This window comes from Alternaria alternata (assembly GCF_001642055.1).
Source record: "Alternaria alternata strain SRC1lrK2f unplaced genomic scaffold CC77scaffold_6, whole genome shotgun sequence".
NCBI lineage: Eukaryota > Fungi > Ascomycota > Dothideomycetes > Pleosporales > Pleosporaceae > Alternaria > Alternaria alternata.
In genome coordinates, this window is record NW_017306195.1 from 371,855 (window position 1) to 387,870 (window position 16,016).

Here is a 16,016-nt window from a genome sequence, read left to right on the forward strand (position 1 = left end):
ATGGCGAGCCCGGAGACCGTCAAAGCAAAGTTCACCCTATTCTACTCGCCCAGGGTGTGGTGGAAAAGCATCTTCATAGGTTTTTCTCGAAAGCGGAGTGGCGGATACAGAGGATGGGCCCTAACCTTATCTTCGCTTGCAGCTGGCGTCAGCATACTCGGCATCTCAGCCTTCTCGTCGTCCCTGTTAGTTGCAAAGGATGTTTTGACAAAGGAGAGTGTGCAACTACAACGATACGCAGCTGGTCAGACAACGGGGAAAGAGTTATTACCTATTCAACTTGTACCCCGAAGAGATACTTACTCCCGCACTATCAGTGGATATCTTTTCAACGTCTCCACATCGATGTGGATGTTCGACTCATATCTCATTGTGCCCTTCGGCGCATCTAACAGCGGCATCGATCGCGTATCACTCGAGAACGGTATCTGGCAAGCAGAGACTGAGGTGTTCCATTTAGACTATCATTGTACACCAATGGTTCTATCTGATAAGAGCATTCTAGATATCAGTTACACAGCCGCGAACGTCTCACAGTCAAACGATGCGTGCCCGAACGATGTTTGTACCGTCAAGTCCAAAGGATTGCAGATTCGATCGCAGGACGGTTGTGAGGTTCGGATTCAAGGACCCATCGATGTCTGGGATGGGCTATTGGTGATGACGGGTGAGTTCTTTCAGAGCGATACCTTTTCAACGGATGGTGGCCTACTCTGGAAAAATATGTCCTCTGACTACGTGTCGTGGCAAACTCTTGTTGATGAGTACGGCCAGACGCCGGAAATTCTCGCTAGTGGGAACATGGTCCTCGAACAATGGTCTCGCACTTTCATACATAGCTTGTCTGAGCAATGTGTGGGGCGTGATCTGCTTCTTGTATCGCCGCCATGGATCGACTATACCGAAGGTGAACTAGCCTCATGGGAAAATCTCACGGTACGATCTGCTGTATGCACTCCGCAATACAACGCAGCTGCCATGCCAGTCACCGTATCGACTGGCGGAGCCGGAACGTCCATCTCCTTTGACGTTTCTGAGCTCGAGCGACGTAGCCAGTCCGTACCGAAAAAAGCTATTGATTTTGCCTTATTGGACGATATTTCCTTTCACAACAGCAATTGGGCCAAGTACATTACCATACCGCTTACTGTCCATGGCGATTTTGAGGGGATATCCACACTTCTTGTAGACAAGTTCGGCCAGAACGTTTCCAGCATGCTGGAGAGTGACACACTAGAGATGGAAGCTAGCATGCTTCGAACGCGTTTCGCGAAGGAGCTCTTGCTATCGTCTATCACAGAATCAGACGTCCTAGAGCTAGAGAGTGCACCTGGTAGTGTTACACACGTGAGGGGAAGGATTTTGGTTATTACTGAGATTGGGATAACGCTATCCGTGCTCTTCCTGCTCTTGGCATGCTATCTAACAAGCATAATATTTAGCGTATCGGTCAGACGACGACCGCTAGGCCTCAGATCGGATCCTGCGGCTATTATTGGGACAGCTTCACTCCTCAAAATCGATTCACCTCCTATGGCTACATTACAAACACTAGCTGGACATAGCCGACCACACATACAAGAGACGATTGAATCACGAACTTACAATTTGCGAGGAAGCATTCTTTCGGAGGGTACATCGAAATGTGAGGCAGTCAAAGCTGAAGGGTCAGACTTACTTGCTAGGAAGAAGGAACTGTCCCCAGGCTCTCCAAAATCTAAAGCCAGCATTGGAAACGACTGGAGGCCCTCAATGCTCCACAAAAGGTGGCTCTTCGCATTGTTAGCTTATCTCTTTGCTACTACAGTAGCCATTTTGATTCTTCGCGGATATGCACGAGAGAAAAAGCTCTCCCGTACTGCATTCACCTACGAAGTCGATGTGGGCCTTTTCAACACAACTTTCTCGCCTCACTCCCTTATAGCTACACTGATCGCAGTGGGAATTGGTCTGAGCTGGGATGGCGTTGACAAGCCTATGCGGGGTTTGCAGCCATATCTCTCTATGTCGCGAAACCCAGTGGCTCCCAAACGGGGAGCATCTTTGACGTACCAATCTTCGTACTGGGTGTGGGCTGCTGTGAAAGCAGCGCTACGCAAACATTGGATCCTATGTCTTGTTGCTGCCGGAACAACTCTGTCACAAATTCGTAAGTAATTTCTTGCTCCAATAAAGACATGTAGCTGATTGAACAGTCATTATATCTATGGCTGCTGTCTTTGAGAGACAGGCAGTCACACAAGAGCAGCCAATAATAGATGCAGATAACACCATCACAGCACCGTTTTCGCTACGGCAAGAACCTTTAAACTTTTATCAAAGCGACGATGGCACACGTGAACGTCATTTCGAGATAACTGAATCCTTGTTGGAAGCGTCAAAGATTCAGTGGTTATATAATGCGCTAGACGAGATCATTCTCGACCCACCACAACTACCATGCACGAAAGATGAATGGGTTTTCACTCCCCTCGATATAGATCCGTTACCAAACGTCACAATGTCTTCGAAGGCGACCTCTGAAGATGAGAACCATTCGAATTCAGATCCCCTGAGTTCACCCGCCAACATCTCTTCTATTACATCTGCACTTCGAAGTCGGTTGGAATGTTCTCCGATCGTCGTGCCAAACTCCAGCTGGCTCAACCGAGCCGCAGACGTTTACCCAGACCGGAAGAACGAGACTTTACCAGGGTTTGCTCTACCGACTACCCTTTTCAACGGCGAGTTGTACAATACATCTGTCTTTTCAATTCCAAGACGATTGTCATGCTGTGCGAATGGCACAGATCCGGGTGGGCAAGCTGTTGTTGCATACTGGACTAGCAACAGCTCAATGCTTGAACCAGAAGACCCTGCTGATTTGTCTCAGAATTGCACTACAACTGTGACTGAAAACACGACTGAAACTCGCTGTGAATCTTTCTCACGTCCCAGTAGCGGACCTGAGAACGTAGTTGTCCATGGTTCTTGGTATCGTAATTTTACCATAAAATGGATTGTTGGACCGGGAGCGACGGCAGAAATCTCTGGAGCCGAACTCAACACAACTTACCAGAATAATGGCGACACTTTTGGAAATGCAAGTGAGGAGCTTCTCTACTTCACAGAGGAACCTACGATGTCTATAATGAACTGTGCGCCGATCATCGAGGTCGCGAATGCTAGCGTTATCGTAGCCAGGAGCTCCGGAAACGTCCTGGACTTCGTCTTGTTATCTGATACTCAGCCTGATCAGAATGCATGGGAGTACGCCTGGGATATTGTGTATCCTGAACCAACACGAAACGATGCTGATGGAAATGTTAGGTGAGCACTTTAGCTTTTGGTTTACCACATCGCGCTCATGAGTTATGCATGGAAAGCTGACCATTTCCTTTACCAGTTACGGTCATTTGTTCATGACCCAGCTTCTCACAGCTCCGTATGTCATCGCTCCAAGAGGGGCACACTCTTGGCTCTCATACAACAAGAGCATTGAGGAAACAGAAAGCGAGCGCTTCAACATCCGCGACCGCGACCGCGGTCTCAATGTCGACTTCATGTCCTACGCAAACTGGCACCTTACCAACAAGAACTCAGATGCACTGCTAAACACAACCACACTATTCTGGCACTCCGAAAAGACCTTGCAGACCTTCTTCAAGCACTTTGCTCACTCTGGATCATCGCAACTTGGTGGTTACCGTTCAGCTGATGATTCTGGGAGAGCGGTTTATAAGAATGCCCTTGACTGGCAAGATGGTGTTATTAACGCAACGTTCACGGAACGTTTCGAAGTCCTGGTCATGAATGAGGTTGCTACCTGGATCTCTCTGACCATTCTCATTTTGCTCATAATCATCCTGATTGTTCTCATCGTGAGCTTGCAGATCGTGTATCCAAGCTCATCTCTGCAGCACCCTATAGAGTGCTTGGCAGACGTACTTACCATGGTTGCTGGGAGCGATGGTCTAATTAGTCTAATCGAAGAGCAGGGCGTTGAAGGTTTCGCCAACAGTGACAAAATGACGAGATTAGGTTGGTTCAAGGATCGGAAGGGAGATGTCAGATGGGTGTTGAGCTCGTAGATGCGGAGGGTATCGAATGGGTTGATGGGCCTGAGGCAGCTAGGCCGGATGAAGTTGGTGACGAAGAGTCATCGGTCGGAAGCAGAGGAGTGGCTGATACGAACAGCTCACTTCTGGAAGGTGAGCGGAGGCCGCTTTCTCCGCAATATTCCGCTCAAGAGCAAGAAGCAGAATCGATGTTGGAACAGCAGAGCCACTCAACGTAGTGATGGTACCCCGGGTTTTGAAGAGAGAAGACCGTCAGGCATATGTCACTGACATGTCATCGGATAAATTCAATGGTTGCTTCACTTTTTACTTTCCTACTAAGCTGGCCATGTACATCTCATTTCAAATCTCGACACGTAGGCAACCCACCATGCATTCACTCGCCCAACACAAGCAAGGCAAGTGAGGCGGGTATATCATACCTATGTAAATATGACTAGTAATGCCGGAAATCTCCGTCCAAACAGACACCACCAATACGTCTAGTACCGGCACTTCCCCGTTTCTTACAGTACCGAAACAATGGTCTGGAACACTGGGAAAAAGAACAACGTGTGGGACATGTCGGAGCATTGTGGGCCGAATTGGGATGGGGTGAGCGTGGGCTGGTTGCATATGCGGTATGAAAAAGCAGATACGCAAGCTGAGGTCAGTGGCATCATTACGCATCACATTTGCGGTGAACCAACACAGGGTACACTGATTACTAGAGGGTGGAAGAGATGTGATTGTAATCCCAAGTGATGCTTACAGGCTAGCTGCAGTATCCTCTAGATCAGTTCTATCCATCAATCCCACTCAGCTATGTAAAGAAAGAAATGGAAAACATTCAAAGCGCTGCGTAGTTCATGATCCATACAACCATCATCATAAGCGTCGTAGCCGTTGCCAACACATCGACCTTTGCTTACTTTTTGCGACAAGCGAAAAAAAGAAATCCCACACATTTCTGCTGCCACGTAGATCCAGCCACAACAAGTGATAGAGAAAAAAGGGTATTACATCCGCCAAACAAAAAGGTCCGAAAAGCCTCCGTGAGGAGCTGGTATAGTGCAGGGAAAGAAAAAGGAAGGGGGGTGGTGTGGGGAACGCTCAAAAAAGGCGCGACGAAAGGTAGGAAGAAGATAACCGTACAATCTGTGATCGATCCAAAGGTCCAGATGGCGCGACCGCCCTTACGCATTATATGTTGGTGTGCGTGAGCGTTCCAGTCTAGCAAACAATAACAATGTAACCTGCACTGTCGCAAGGAACACAGCAAACATACAAACATGCAGCGCGAGTGGGTAACCGTACCAAAATCGAAAGCGCGATGAAGAAACCGATCCGAACTTTTTTGTTGAGCAGGTCTGCCGCAGAAGGCTGTCCACGCTCGTGAAAAGCTTTTGGTCTGAAAATCATCCACCCAACGAAGGAAATAAGATCGAATGAAAATTGCCGGTCAGACAAGGATAAGGTTCGGAACAGGCGTGTAACGTGTGGAGGAAAGGTCGAAGTCGGTCTACGCATCTTTGTGGTGTGGGCGAATGCCAGAGGTTCGAAGATTCTCAGTTAACGTAATGGGAATTGGCGCGGCGACGCAGTGGTCGCTGCACCTCAATCCTATCGTCTTGAGAATCTCGTACTACTCGGCTTTCGCGTCTACTACGGTGGCTGCGTATACTGCCTTCGTTCATCTCCTCTGCTTGTCTCCGCGTGACCAATGCCTTCCTGTCACCTGCATTGCTGCCTTTCTCGCTGCCACCGTCAGGATTTCCGCTAATGACGAGTTCTGCCATGCCGTCCTCGCCTGGGATGAGTCGCATAGTGCGACCCTCCATGTCGCCGTTGAACTGCAGGCTGAGTGGGGCATTCGCGTCTACTCTGAGGCGAATCTCGTTGTTGCCGTTGCTGGTGACGGCCGTGTGCCTGTCACTTCCAGAGGAGCCAGAATGAGAGGGAATTGACGGTACCCTAGAAGCTCTCTTTGCGGCACTGTGGATGTGGTCGATCAACGGAGCATCAGTACCGCGTTGATGGTTGATGTATTCCAACGCTTTCATCTCATCTCGCCTGGCCTTCGGTGGAGCACGCTCTTTGACCTTGCGGCCTTCCGCATCAGTAGGACGGCGGCGGCGAGGAGGAGCTGGAGCTTCGGGGATGGGAGCCTCGACTTCGGACTCATACTCGTCGCTACTGTCGAACGCGGCGGGAGGTTGGTAATAGACCTTTGAATTACGTTTTTCACGTTTGCGCTCCTGCTCAGCCTGGTATCGCGCCTCGGCTTTCTCGGCCTCGCGTCTATCAGCCTCGCGTCTAGCCCTAGCATCAGCTTTAGCGTTGGCTTCAGCTTCGAGGCGTTCATATTCCCTGGCCTCAGCATGTCTGTCGTTATAAGACTTCCCGTAATGAGCTGATCGACGCCGCTCAGCCTTAGTGCTGTCGTGCACATAGACCTGACCACCTCTGGCGGGATATTCGGTTTGAATTTCACGCGGTGGAGGAGGAGGTCGGCTGACTGACTGTCGGCGAGACGGTTCGTTTGTGCTCTTGGTTGTACGGTGACGGCTGGTAGGGTGGTCGTGGTTGACAACGACAGGCTGGGACTTGCGGCGGTCAGCGCGAACTTGCTCGACCTCCGAGGTGGTGTAGGCGTGGGAGATGGATGGACGCTGCAGTTTCTTGCTCTTGCTCTTGGGCTTCGCTTTGGACTTGGTCCGCTCAAGCTTTTGGGGAGGAGGCGGCATGAGCGCACGCTGGGCATAGCGATCGTCGGGATGGGGCTCGGCTTCATAGTCGTCGTCTTCGTCAGACGATGCACTCTCAGATTCGCTGTAGCTCTCGTAGGCCTCGCCCTGGAGCTGCTTCTGGGGTGGAAACCTGGGCTGTGTAGCGCTCTGAGGCTGGCCGCGCCTTGCCGAATACTGATCACGCGGAGCTTGGTCGATGACAAGGGGTGGTGCAGGTCCATTGCGTGCAATATTGGTCGAGTTGCGGTGTGTCATGCCTGGCCTTTGCATGCCGTCGTAAGACGGGGCCATCCCGTAGCCGTACTGAGGGTGGTATACAGGTGCCGCTCCATATGGTCCGGGTGGGGGGCCCATCTGGCCTGAATAGCTTTGACGGTAAAGCGCAGACTGGGAGAGGGGCGGGCCATGATCTTGCGGGTGGCCTGCATATCCTCCAGGCGCTCCCTGAGTCCAGTGGTACTGGGGTCCAGGCTCACCGCTGTAGCTGACGGGTCGAGACACAGAGGGACGACGGGGACGTGTCGTGGCTGGCTGGATAACGGCACCAGCGTGTGAGTAGTAGGACTGGCGCTGGTCCGGGTAGTACGGGGAGGGGGTGGGATCAGAACGCATTGAGCGGGTGTCTTCTTGGGAAGGGCGATTCACGTCGCGAGCGGATTGAGATGGGTGAATCTCAGGGCGGATGTTATGACGACGGGGAGCTGGGGCAGGCGCGTTGGGGTCGTACTTGGTGCGCCTGGGGTCGGCACATTCCGGTTCGACTCTGCTATCACGACGATCTCTGTGGTCCGGGCGAGGATCCTGGGTAACGGTCGGCCGGCGTTCACGTTGCTGGATGATGGCTGGGGGTTTGGACGAGGTCGAGGCAGTGCGGGAGATTGACTTGGGTCGGGACGAAGCCTTGGAGGAGGGCTTGGTCGACTCTGAGACGGTAGGGCGTCGGCGGATCTTGGGAGCCTCTTGCTGAGGAGGGACTGGGGCAGCAGGCACCTGGGGCGGGCTGCGCTGGGGAGGAGCACTTTGAGCGGAATTAGTGCTGCTGACGGTGGCGGTGGTGTAGCTGCTGTACCCTGAGTCGGAGCGAAGGTCGATGTTGGTCGGCGCCCTCTCCTGAGCGGGCGGCATTTCTTTATCCAAGTCGGATGGGTGCGAGCGCTTGGTGGAGACGTTAGCGGCATTGGGCGAGCGCCGGCCCTGGAAAGGAATAGAGCCGCCTTCGCTGTCATCGGAGAAGCAGTCCTCGACAGTAGGCTGCATCTCCTGTGGGCTCGCCATGTTGGCAGCGGCGTTTGTTCTGTGGGAGAGTAGCGGGCTTCACAGGCGCGCAGAGGGCAGGAGTCGGCAAAATATCTAGCGGCTCTATCGATAATAAAAGCGTCGCGGGGCGATCCTTGACAATCAGGCGAGACGTCGAGAGCGCATTATTAGCACGGGCGTCTTTGGGGGTGCTACCGTCTCATGAAGACGGTGTGGGTGAAGGGGGGGGAAAGAAGATCAGAGCAAAGGGGACGAGGGAAGCAGGAGGATATGCGAGGCAGATGCAGAGTATGACGGGCGAGTTCGTGTGCAGCAGGCTGGCAGGCAGGCATGCAGGCGTTATTCGGGCTTCGACACACGAAACTTTTCCCCCGCCCGTAAAATTCAAAACGGCGTGGTACTATAAACTGCCTTATAGCGGGCTAGCTCTTTCATGCAATGCGTCTAATCGTTGGGCGCGCACCGCATCCGTCGCTGCCCAGTCAACCTCCAACACCTAGTGGTTGGAGGAGGGGCTGTCTCTGCCGCCCTCTACGGCCCTTTCAGTCATGGCATGTCTGCACCAGGCTGCGCAGTACCGCTACGAGTGACGCAGCCAGCCTCCACACCATTTCTTGGTTGAGTGTGCATGCAGACGCCCTCGTTGCCAGCCGCAACAGCTGCCCTCAGTTGAATTGCCATGTCGACTGCTCACTCCACTCTGCCGCCCGTGTAGGGGAGGCCTGCCCTCCGAGGCCGAGTCTGCAACAGTTTCGCCATGCACCCACACTGCTTCACCCTGTCCACCCTGCCCACCCGGCCACCCTGATGCTGATCATAGGTGTCTTGGTCGTAATAATAGCCAGTCGCGTGGCCATTGGCTGCCTCAGATGCGCAACATCCATCGGTTTGAGTGGTCGTGCATCGTCTCCGTTGGAACGACGTGAAACCGGGATTGCCCGGCCCTCGTTGATGCGAGCCGTTCGCCTGTCTGTGAGGGCTGAAGGCGAGGGCGGACTGCACCTCGATGCACCACTTCACCGCCCTCGCAAGAGCCACGACCAGCACCCTCGCTCGTCAGAACCACGGCTTCAACGCCCGCGACGCTCGATGCAGCCGTCACCAAAGCTTGTCGCCCGCCTGCTAGACTCGAACGGCGTCCTCGGCTGCTGATCACACCTCGCCTTGGCGTTATCTATCGTGTATTACCACAACGCCCGCGATTCTCTGCAGCATCACACGGTGAACGGTCGTAGGGCAGGCAGACCTTCCTAGCTCCATCGAACTTTTCCTTGCCTTTCTTCACGGTTCACGTCATGGAGCCTCAGCACTGCATCGTTTATTAACAGCTAACTCGTTTCCTCCTGGCTCGGCCACGTCAATCGCGCTTACCATGCAGGAACAACAGAGCACTTTCACCATCGTTACCTTCATTAATCTCCACGACGCGAAGCATAACATGTGTCCTTTCGCCACTGCGAGCTCTCGTTGTTCGGTCTCGAGTCTGACTGGCGCTACGTTGCCAGAACCACGCAAATCACATCTTGTTAGCACTTGCCCTGCCCGGCACTAACGCACTCACACGCAAGACAGCGTATCGGTGTAACAACCCCATCGAATCGCCTCGGACGCAGCTCTAATCACGCGGCCCGTCAAGCGTTGCTTACTCGCCTAGTCGTCTACACTACCCCACCAAACTTTCCGGTGAAGAGACGCACCACATCGAGCAGCGCAATACTCTCAACAAGTCTGGCCAGAACCAGAGCAAATGATGTGCATCTGAATGCGACCAATGCCCCAACCTGCACCTTCCACGGCACCTCGATCGCGAACGTCACACGCACGATGACCGTTATCGTATCCGAGGTGGCCGCTGCCGCGCTCCTCTCATCATGTCGTGATCGACCGTCGTCATGGCACGGACTCTATACACAAAGTACAGCGTCTTGAATTTTCGTCGTTGCTAGATCAAGCTCCACGCAGTCGTGGTAAAACACACCACCACCACCATCAAAACTCCCATGTAGTGCATCCTGCTCACCTTTGTCATTCGCTGGTGCCATTGCTGTAAGACGAAATGGTGCAGTGGTCCCTCTCTGAAAAGGTGACCGCTCGTCCAATGCACCTACACCACCACACATGACGTTGACTCTTGTACTACTGTGGCCCCCTCTCAACCCACGTCTGCGCCATGGATATGCCGTGATGCTTGACGATTGCCACTCAGAACACATTCGCTTCGGCTCAGTTGCAGCACTCTGCGCGACCCAGTCAGTGCCGAACACCAGGTTATGAACAGCGCTCGTCGCACACGTCAAATGCTCAGCTAACCTTCGTTGTGACATCAATTCAGTTCCGCCGCGGGGTAGCGGACAAATACGGGTTGCCGACTTGCTCCAAAGGGCCTCCGTATACAAACTTCTTCCACTGACGTCTGATTAGACTCTTCGTGCAACCGGCAAAGAATCATGGCTGAATCATTTCGGCACATCGCAGACACCGTGCAGATATCAAAATCTTTGGCTTGAAGCCTGTGTCAGATTGATGCGATATCGGCAGCCATTGTACCACGGTACACAGTCATGTACCTGCAACTTGGAAAACACCATCGCAAATATGGGAGAGAATCTGCACCAGACATATCGCGAAAACCTGCAGGATGCCACGATGCCTAAAAACGATGAGTATTTGGTTCCACAATCGACAAGTTGTTGGGCATGGTACTGAGATCGTAGGTAGCACAATCATATGCACGATGACCTACTGCACGTCAACTCCCAGAAGCCCTTGTCCCAGCCTTTTGAACTGCTTCTTAGGCTTCGCTCCTTTTATATCAAGACTCCGGTCGCGCTCTTCTATCTGATGTCGTCTTCGCCGTTGGGCTAGCGCTGGTTGGGTGGAGGAACGCGTGGGACACTCGCTAAGCGCAGCCCTGGAGCCCACCACAAATCCACCATCTCGTCGGAACCCGAGCGAAATTGAAAGATGGGATTGTGAACGCTTTCATTTCACCGCACTATCCAGCTTCAGTTCGTTCGCGCAAACCATTCCACTCTATAGCCTAGAGAATGCGCTCCGTTCCTATCATGGCGTGTGACTCACATTTGGCATGTCACTCCGTCTCATTGTTGAATCCTTCGCTGCCCAAAAGGTCCCCAATTGGGTCCCGAACACATGGTCTTGCGGCTCATCGCTGCCCTATGGACCCACTTCCAGCCTTGACGCCATGGATATGTTGACTCAGGATGCCCAAAAGACCCACCCGGCGGTTATTGTGGGCAAAAATTCCTATCCTCCGCCAGCGACTACAGGTACCACGCGACAACATAAGGGAAAAGCAATAGCTACGATTTCGAGCTTGTCCAGTACCTTCTGCGAATGAGAGCTCTGTAATGAGTACTGCTGATCTGGAAGTGTCTCAGTTGTCTAGTTGTCGGGTCAAATCTTGTTGTACACGTGGTACGTCTGCTCTTCGTTCGGGATTCAACGATTCAACCCCAGTCTTGTCAGGTAGAAGTCACCCGATACCCAGCCCGTTCTCCAGGTACTCCAGGTTTTCCCTACGTGTGGATGCTTAGACATTTGCCTTCGTACCGCCCCAGGATATGGGTGGTTTCATCCCGGCATGTGGGCAACAGCCCTACAATGACTCCACTACTGATTATTGTACACGCTAGCATTTTCGCCACTAACCGCAACCACCTTCTAACGCGCAACCTTCATAATAAATCGCGCTCTGGGCATCGCTCAAGGTTGAGATTTGGCGCTTTAGCATAGAAATTGAAAGAAGGCTAAGCGCTTCTGTTGCTCCATGAGAAGCTCCCAAACAAACCAATCGTCTGAGAAACCAAGAGGAAGCCACAACTGATATAGCATGGACGGCGGCACAACATACTACAGTGAACTTCAGGAGACGCAAAGATCCTTACCTAGGATGGTCGCGAACAAACATCACTTCACCACGACCTTCGATTTCCCTGATCGCAATTTTCTTAACTCTGGAAACTCGATAGAAATAGGTCTAGGAACGGATAGATCGAACCAGTGAGACTTTCAAAAGTATAGACTTCTTGTCACTCTGATTTTCAAAAGGTCGGTGTTTTCAGACGGGAAGAGTCAAGGTAGCATGTTGAAAGTTGTACATCATATGATGTGATAGACTGACTCAAGCCCGCAGGTCACGTGACATCTTCTCGACTCAAAGGCAGATCGGCATAGTTTGTTGATCACTGATCAACGACGCCATTGCAACACATCCTCGGATATGACTACCTAACTCTCGGTAATCTGAACTACATAGATCTTCAAAGGTAGCGCTTGTTTCTTCGTCGGTCCCTGCCATCTTGTCAACCTACATATTCTGTTTCAGCTGACAACACAACGCGTCTTTTACCTCGGCACTGCCTTGGACACAATTCGACTAGAGATTACACACTTGTTGAGCCTCTGGTAGCGACAAACTAAAGCAACACGATGACCGCCATATTCTGACCAGCCGACACACTCGTGGTTGCGTTTCTCACGGTCGTCCGAAAACGATATTGCGCCATTCGAATTGGCAAGCTTGAAGTCCAATAACATTGCTGGAATGACACCTCGGCATGACAATTTCAAGACTCCCTCAACCCTACTCCAATCCGAGAGCGACAGGACTGTCGGTAACATCACTAGCACTTGGGACGTTCACAAGATTCTCCAAGCACACAAACAGGGCATGTTCCGTCGGAGTACCCGCTGGTTCGAAGATACTTTCAGGCATACGTCGACTAAAGTCGTATCGGAAGCTTCATCCTTTGCAGCGTGACAGTTGCGTCGCGGAAGAAGGGCCGGTTAGGCAAATGTCCAAAGTGCGATCATGGAACTTTCCGCACTCTGCGCACCTCAAACTCATTAAACCAACATAACAGGACCTGGACGCCCAAGACATCTAGAACTCGAATTCCTGGATGTACCTATACGCAAAACTGACCATAACTTGTGTGCAGTTGGGCACAATAAGGGCTCATGCAATGATTGTTGATCTTGAACTGAGTTGCGTCGAACCGCATGTATTGTGGAACCTTTCCGCACATGATACATCAATATCTCGATATTCGCACCTTGGACCAGCGGAAGATGCCCTGCCAATTCCAGATGGCACTGGATTTCGGCAAGTTGCTCAGCTGCAGGCCTTGGTTTGAGAGTCTGGGCCCACGCCACGTGCTCGTAGCGCACAGCGGACTTCCCGCTAAGTGTTTGCCCAGGCCCCAAAACTTCACTACGTATCCAATGCATCACAGCCACCTCCAGATTCCTACCATATTGATGGCTATGCACGCGGGGTATAGGCTCGGCGTGACTGTCGACAACGTGTTGACATGCGCCATCACGCTCTACCGGAGTGAACGCCGCCATACTGTCGGGCCCAGACAGCACTATCGCGGGTGTTTTTCTGCTTGAGGCTGCTTGAGGCTCCTTGGTATTCATACTGCTAACCGCTGTGGTAGGTCGTCTCCGGAGCTATGGGCTCAAGACTCCGTACCATGGTGAAATCGATAGGTAGTAGGCGAGATAGCTTAGAGAGCTTGTCAGTATCGGATGCAGACTGCTAAGGTTTGACGAGTCTGGGGTATGGTGAAGGCGACGCCGCAAGAATCTGGGGAAGGCGAGCCTATTAGTCTGGGGAAGCAGAAGTGTATATGAAGTCGAGTATCCGGCAGCTGCAAGTAGGTCCTCCTTCATCCTTCTCAATCAGAAAGTCATCTCTCTACCTCTTTTCTTTTTTCCACCTCGTGGGTTCCATCATCCCTCAATTGAGGTCCACATCTAGCCCCCTTTACCGGGTCTCAGAGGACTCCAACATCAGCCATGGCGTCTTTCGCTGAAGAGAAGGGTAACGTCACCACCTTGGAACGCATTGAGTCCGACACAACCGCCAGCGATGCCGCCATTACTCGCTTTACACCTGAGGAGCAGAAGAAGATCGTCCGCAAGGTTGATCTACGACTCATCCCAACACTCGGATGCATGTACTGTGTCTCGCTCATGGATCGGACCAACCTTGGTGTCGCCATGGTCGCAGGCATGGGTGTCGATTTGAAGCTTACTGGCGAGAGATACAGCATCATCGTCTTGCTCTTCTTCATCACTTACGTCGCACTCCAGCCACCGGCTACAGTTGTGCTAAGGAAGTTGGGTCCAAGACTCTTCCTCCCTGCTATCGTCATCATCTGGGGAGCAGTAATGATCGGCTTTGGTTTCGTCAAGGAATGGCACACACTGATCCCTCTTCGCCTCCTTCTCGGTATCTTTGAAGCCGGTTTTTTCCCAGGTTCTGCATACCTCCTCTCATGCTGGTACAAGCGATTCGAGCTCCAGAAGCGCAACACTGTCTTCTTCCTCATTGGCATGCTGTCTTCTGCCTTCTCAGGTATTCTCGGCTACCTCTTCTCTCTGCTCAGCGGCCACGGCGTCCAAGCAGCATACTGGCTTGGTCCGCACTACGGACCCACCAAGAAGGCACCCCTTACACCTGTCAGCTACGGACCAGGTCTCTCCGGATGGCGATGGATCTTCATTATGCAGGGCGTCATCACTGTATTGATTGGCATTGTAGGATGGTACTTCATCGTCGACTTCCCCGAACTGGCTGCCAAGCCCAGCAAGACCCAGAAGAAGTTCCTTAACCAGGATGAGGTTGACTTCATCGTTGCACGCATCGAAGAAGACCGCCACGACGTCGTCGCTGAGGCGTTCAACCTCAAGAGCTATCTTGCTGGAGCCATGGATCTCAAGGTCTGGGGCTTCGCATTCATCTTCATGTTCACGACGACTATCACCTACGCCATCGCCTACTTCCTTCCCATCATCCTGAAAGACGGTATGGGTTTCAGTCCCGCTGCCGCTAACTGTCTTATCGCACCACCTTACGTCTTCGCCGGTTTTGTCATGCTTGGTTTCGCCTGGGCAGGAGACAAGTACCACATTCGCAGTCCATGGGTCATCGCCAACGGTGTCCTCGCTCTCATCGGCCTACCCATGATCGGTTTCAGTACCAATGTAGGCGTCCGATACTTCGGTAAGTTCACCTCCCCCCAACAGTCCTTCTCGTTCACATCCATTAACATCTCTGATCAGGTGTCTTCCTCGCTACCGCCGCTGCAAACGCAAACGTTCCCTGCATCCTCACCTGGCAAGCAAACAACATCCGTGGACAATGGAAGCGTGCTCTCTGCAGCGCTACTCTGGTCGGTGCAGGAGGCGTTGGTGGTATCATTGGCGGCACTGTCTTCAGGACTCAAGACGCACCGTCCTATGTACCTGGTATTGTTGCGTGCATGATTGCTTCGGGCATGATTATCATCATCTCGCTGTTGCTGAACTTGAAGTTCTGGATGGCCAACAAGCGGGCTGCGAACGGCGGCAAGATTATCGAGGGGCTTGAGGGATTCAGATATACCTTGTAGACGGGTGTCTACTGATGATGAGAATGAGTAATGAATAATTATGTGCTTACTTCACCTTGATCTTTTTGACCACCTCATTCGGGAGAATCCACAGCGATGAACAACAAATGTCAGATGAAACCGTCGCTGACGAATCTAGGTATCTGGATAAAGTTTATGGCGCTCCGAGGAGATGACGCGTTGAGACGTTTGACGCGCTCGCAACACTGAGAAAAACTTCATCTTTCTTTTCCCTAGGTCGAGACAGCACTATGTCTGCCCCGCGGAACAATCCCCATCATGAGATGCCCCTGAGCCAAGTAAATTGTCTCCAAGTTGAAACCCAATGTTCTGGGTCTTGGGTGAGCGATCCACATATACGTTGCATGGAAGCCTTGCCCACCCACGCGCACATCAGCGCGCGTCACGACCACTGTTCGTCCGCGAAGTGTACCCGACGGTCTTCGGCCCTACGTCTTGAAATCTCAGCCGCACATACCAGATGAGGACTGTATATCTTATCGCGACAAAGCAAACTCGCTATCCTGACTCCCATCCCGAAAGCCACA

The 16,016-nt window shown here is 52.3% G+C and overlaps 5 protein-coding genes across 5 annotated transcripts; 3 read left to right on the forward strand and 2 right to left on the reverse strand.

Annotated features, from left to right (window-relative positions):
* On the forward strand, positions 1-4,070 carry CC77DRAFT_1007005 (hypothetical protein; the record flags this gene model as incomplete). Its single annotated transcript, XM_018523454.1, has 3 exons — positions 1-2,149; positions 2,196-3,309; positions 3,386-4,070. The coding sequence occupies 3 exons, from the start codon at positions 1-3 to the stop codon at positions 4,068-4,070; spliced, it is 3,948 nt and encodes a 1,315-aa protein (XP_018387880.1).
* A 745-nt stretch (positions 4,071-4,815) lies between these two features.
* CC77DRAFT_732031 (hypothetical protein) lies at positions 4,816-5,457 on the reverse strand. Its single transcript, XM_018532972.1, has 2 exons — positions 4,970-5,457; positions 4,816-4,911 (listed from the first exon to the last, which is right to left on the reverse strand). Exons 1-2 carry the CDS (start codon positions 5,329-5,331, stop codon positions 4,905-4,907), a joined length of 369 nt encoding a protein of 122 aa, XP_018387881.1. The 5' UTR covers positions 5,332-5,457; the 3' UTR covers positions 4,816-4,904.
* An 11-nt stretch (positions 5,458-5,468) lies between these two features.
* CC77DRAFT_731687 (hypothetical protein) lies at positions 5,469-8,425 on the reverse strand. The gene is made up of 2 exons (XM_018532971.1): positions 7,857-8,425; positions 5,469-7,805 (listed from the first exon to the last, which is right to left on the reverse strand). The coding sequence occupies exons 1-2, from the start codon at positions 8,060-8,062 to the stop codon at positions 5,606-5,608; spliced, it is 2,406 nt and encodes an 801-aa protein (XP_018387882.1). The 5' UTR covers positions 8,063-8,425; the 3' UTR covers positions 5,469-5,605.
* Positions 8,426-9,306: 881 nt separating this feature from the next.
* CC77DRAFT_731178 (hypothetical protein) lies at positions 9,307-10,328 on the forward strand. The gene is made up of 2 exons (XM_018532969.1): positions 9,307-9,569; positions 9,617-10,328. The coding sequence occupies exons 1-2, from the start codon at positions 9,417-9,419 to the stop codon at positions 9,971-9,973; spliced, it is 510 nt and encodes a 169-aa protein (XP_018387883.1). The 5' UTR covers positions 9,307-9,416; the 3' UTR covers positions 9,974-10,328.
* Positions 10,329-13,870: 3,542 nt separating this feature from the next.
* Positions 13,871-15,468, forward strand: CC77DRAFT_930928 (MFS general substrate transporter; the record flags this gene model as incomplete). The annotated part of the gene is made up of 2 exons (XM_018534192.1): positions 13,871-15,080; positions 15,140-15,468. 2 exons carry the CDS (start codon positions 13,871-13,873, stop codon positions 15,466-15,468), a joined length of 1,539 nt encoding a protein of 512 aa, XP_018387884.1.
* Between the last annotated feature and the right edge of the window lie 548 nt (positions 15,469-16,016).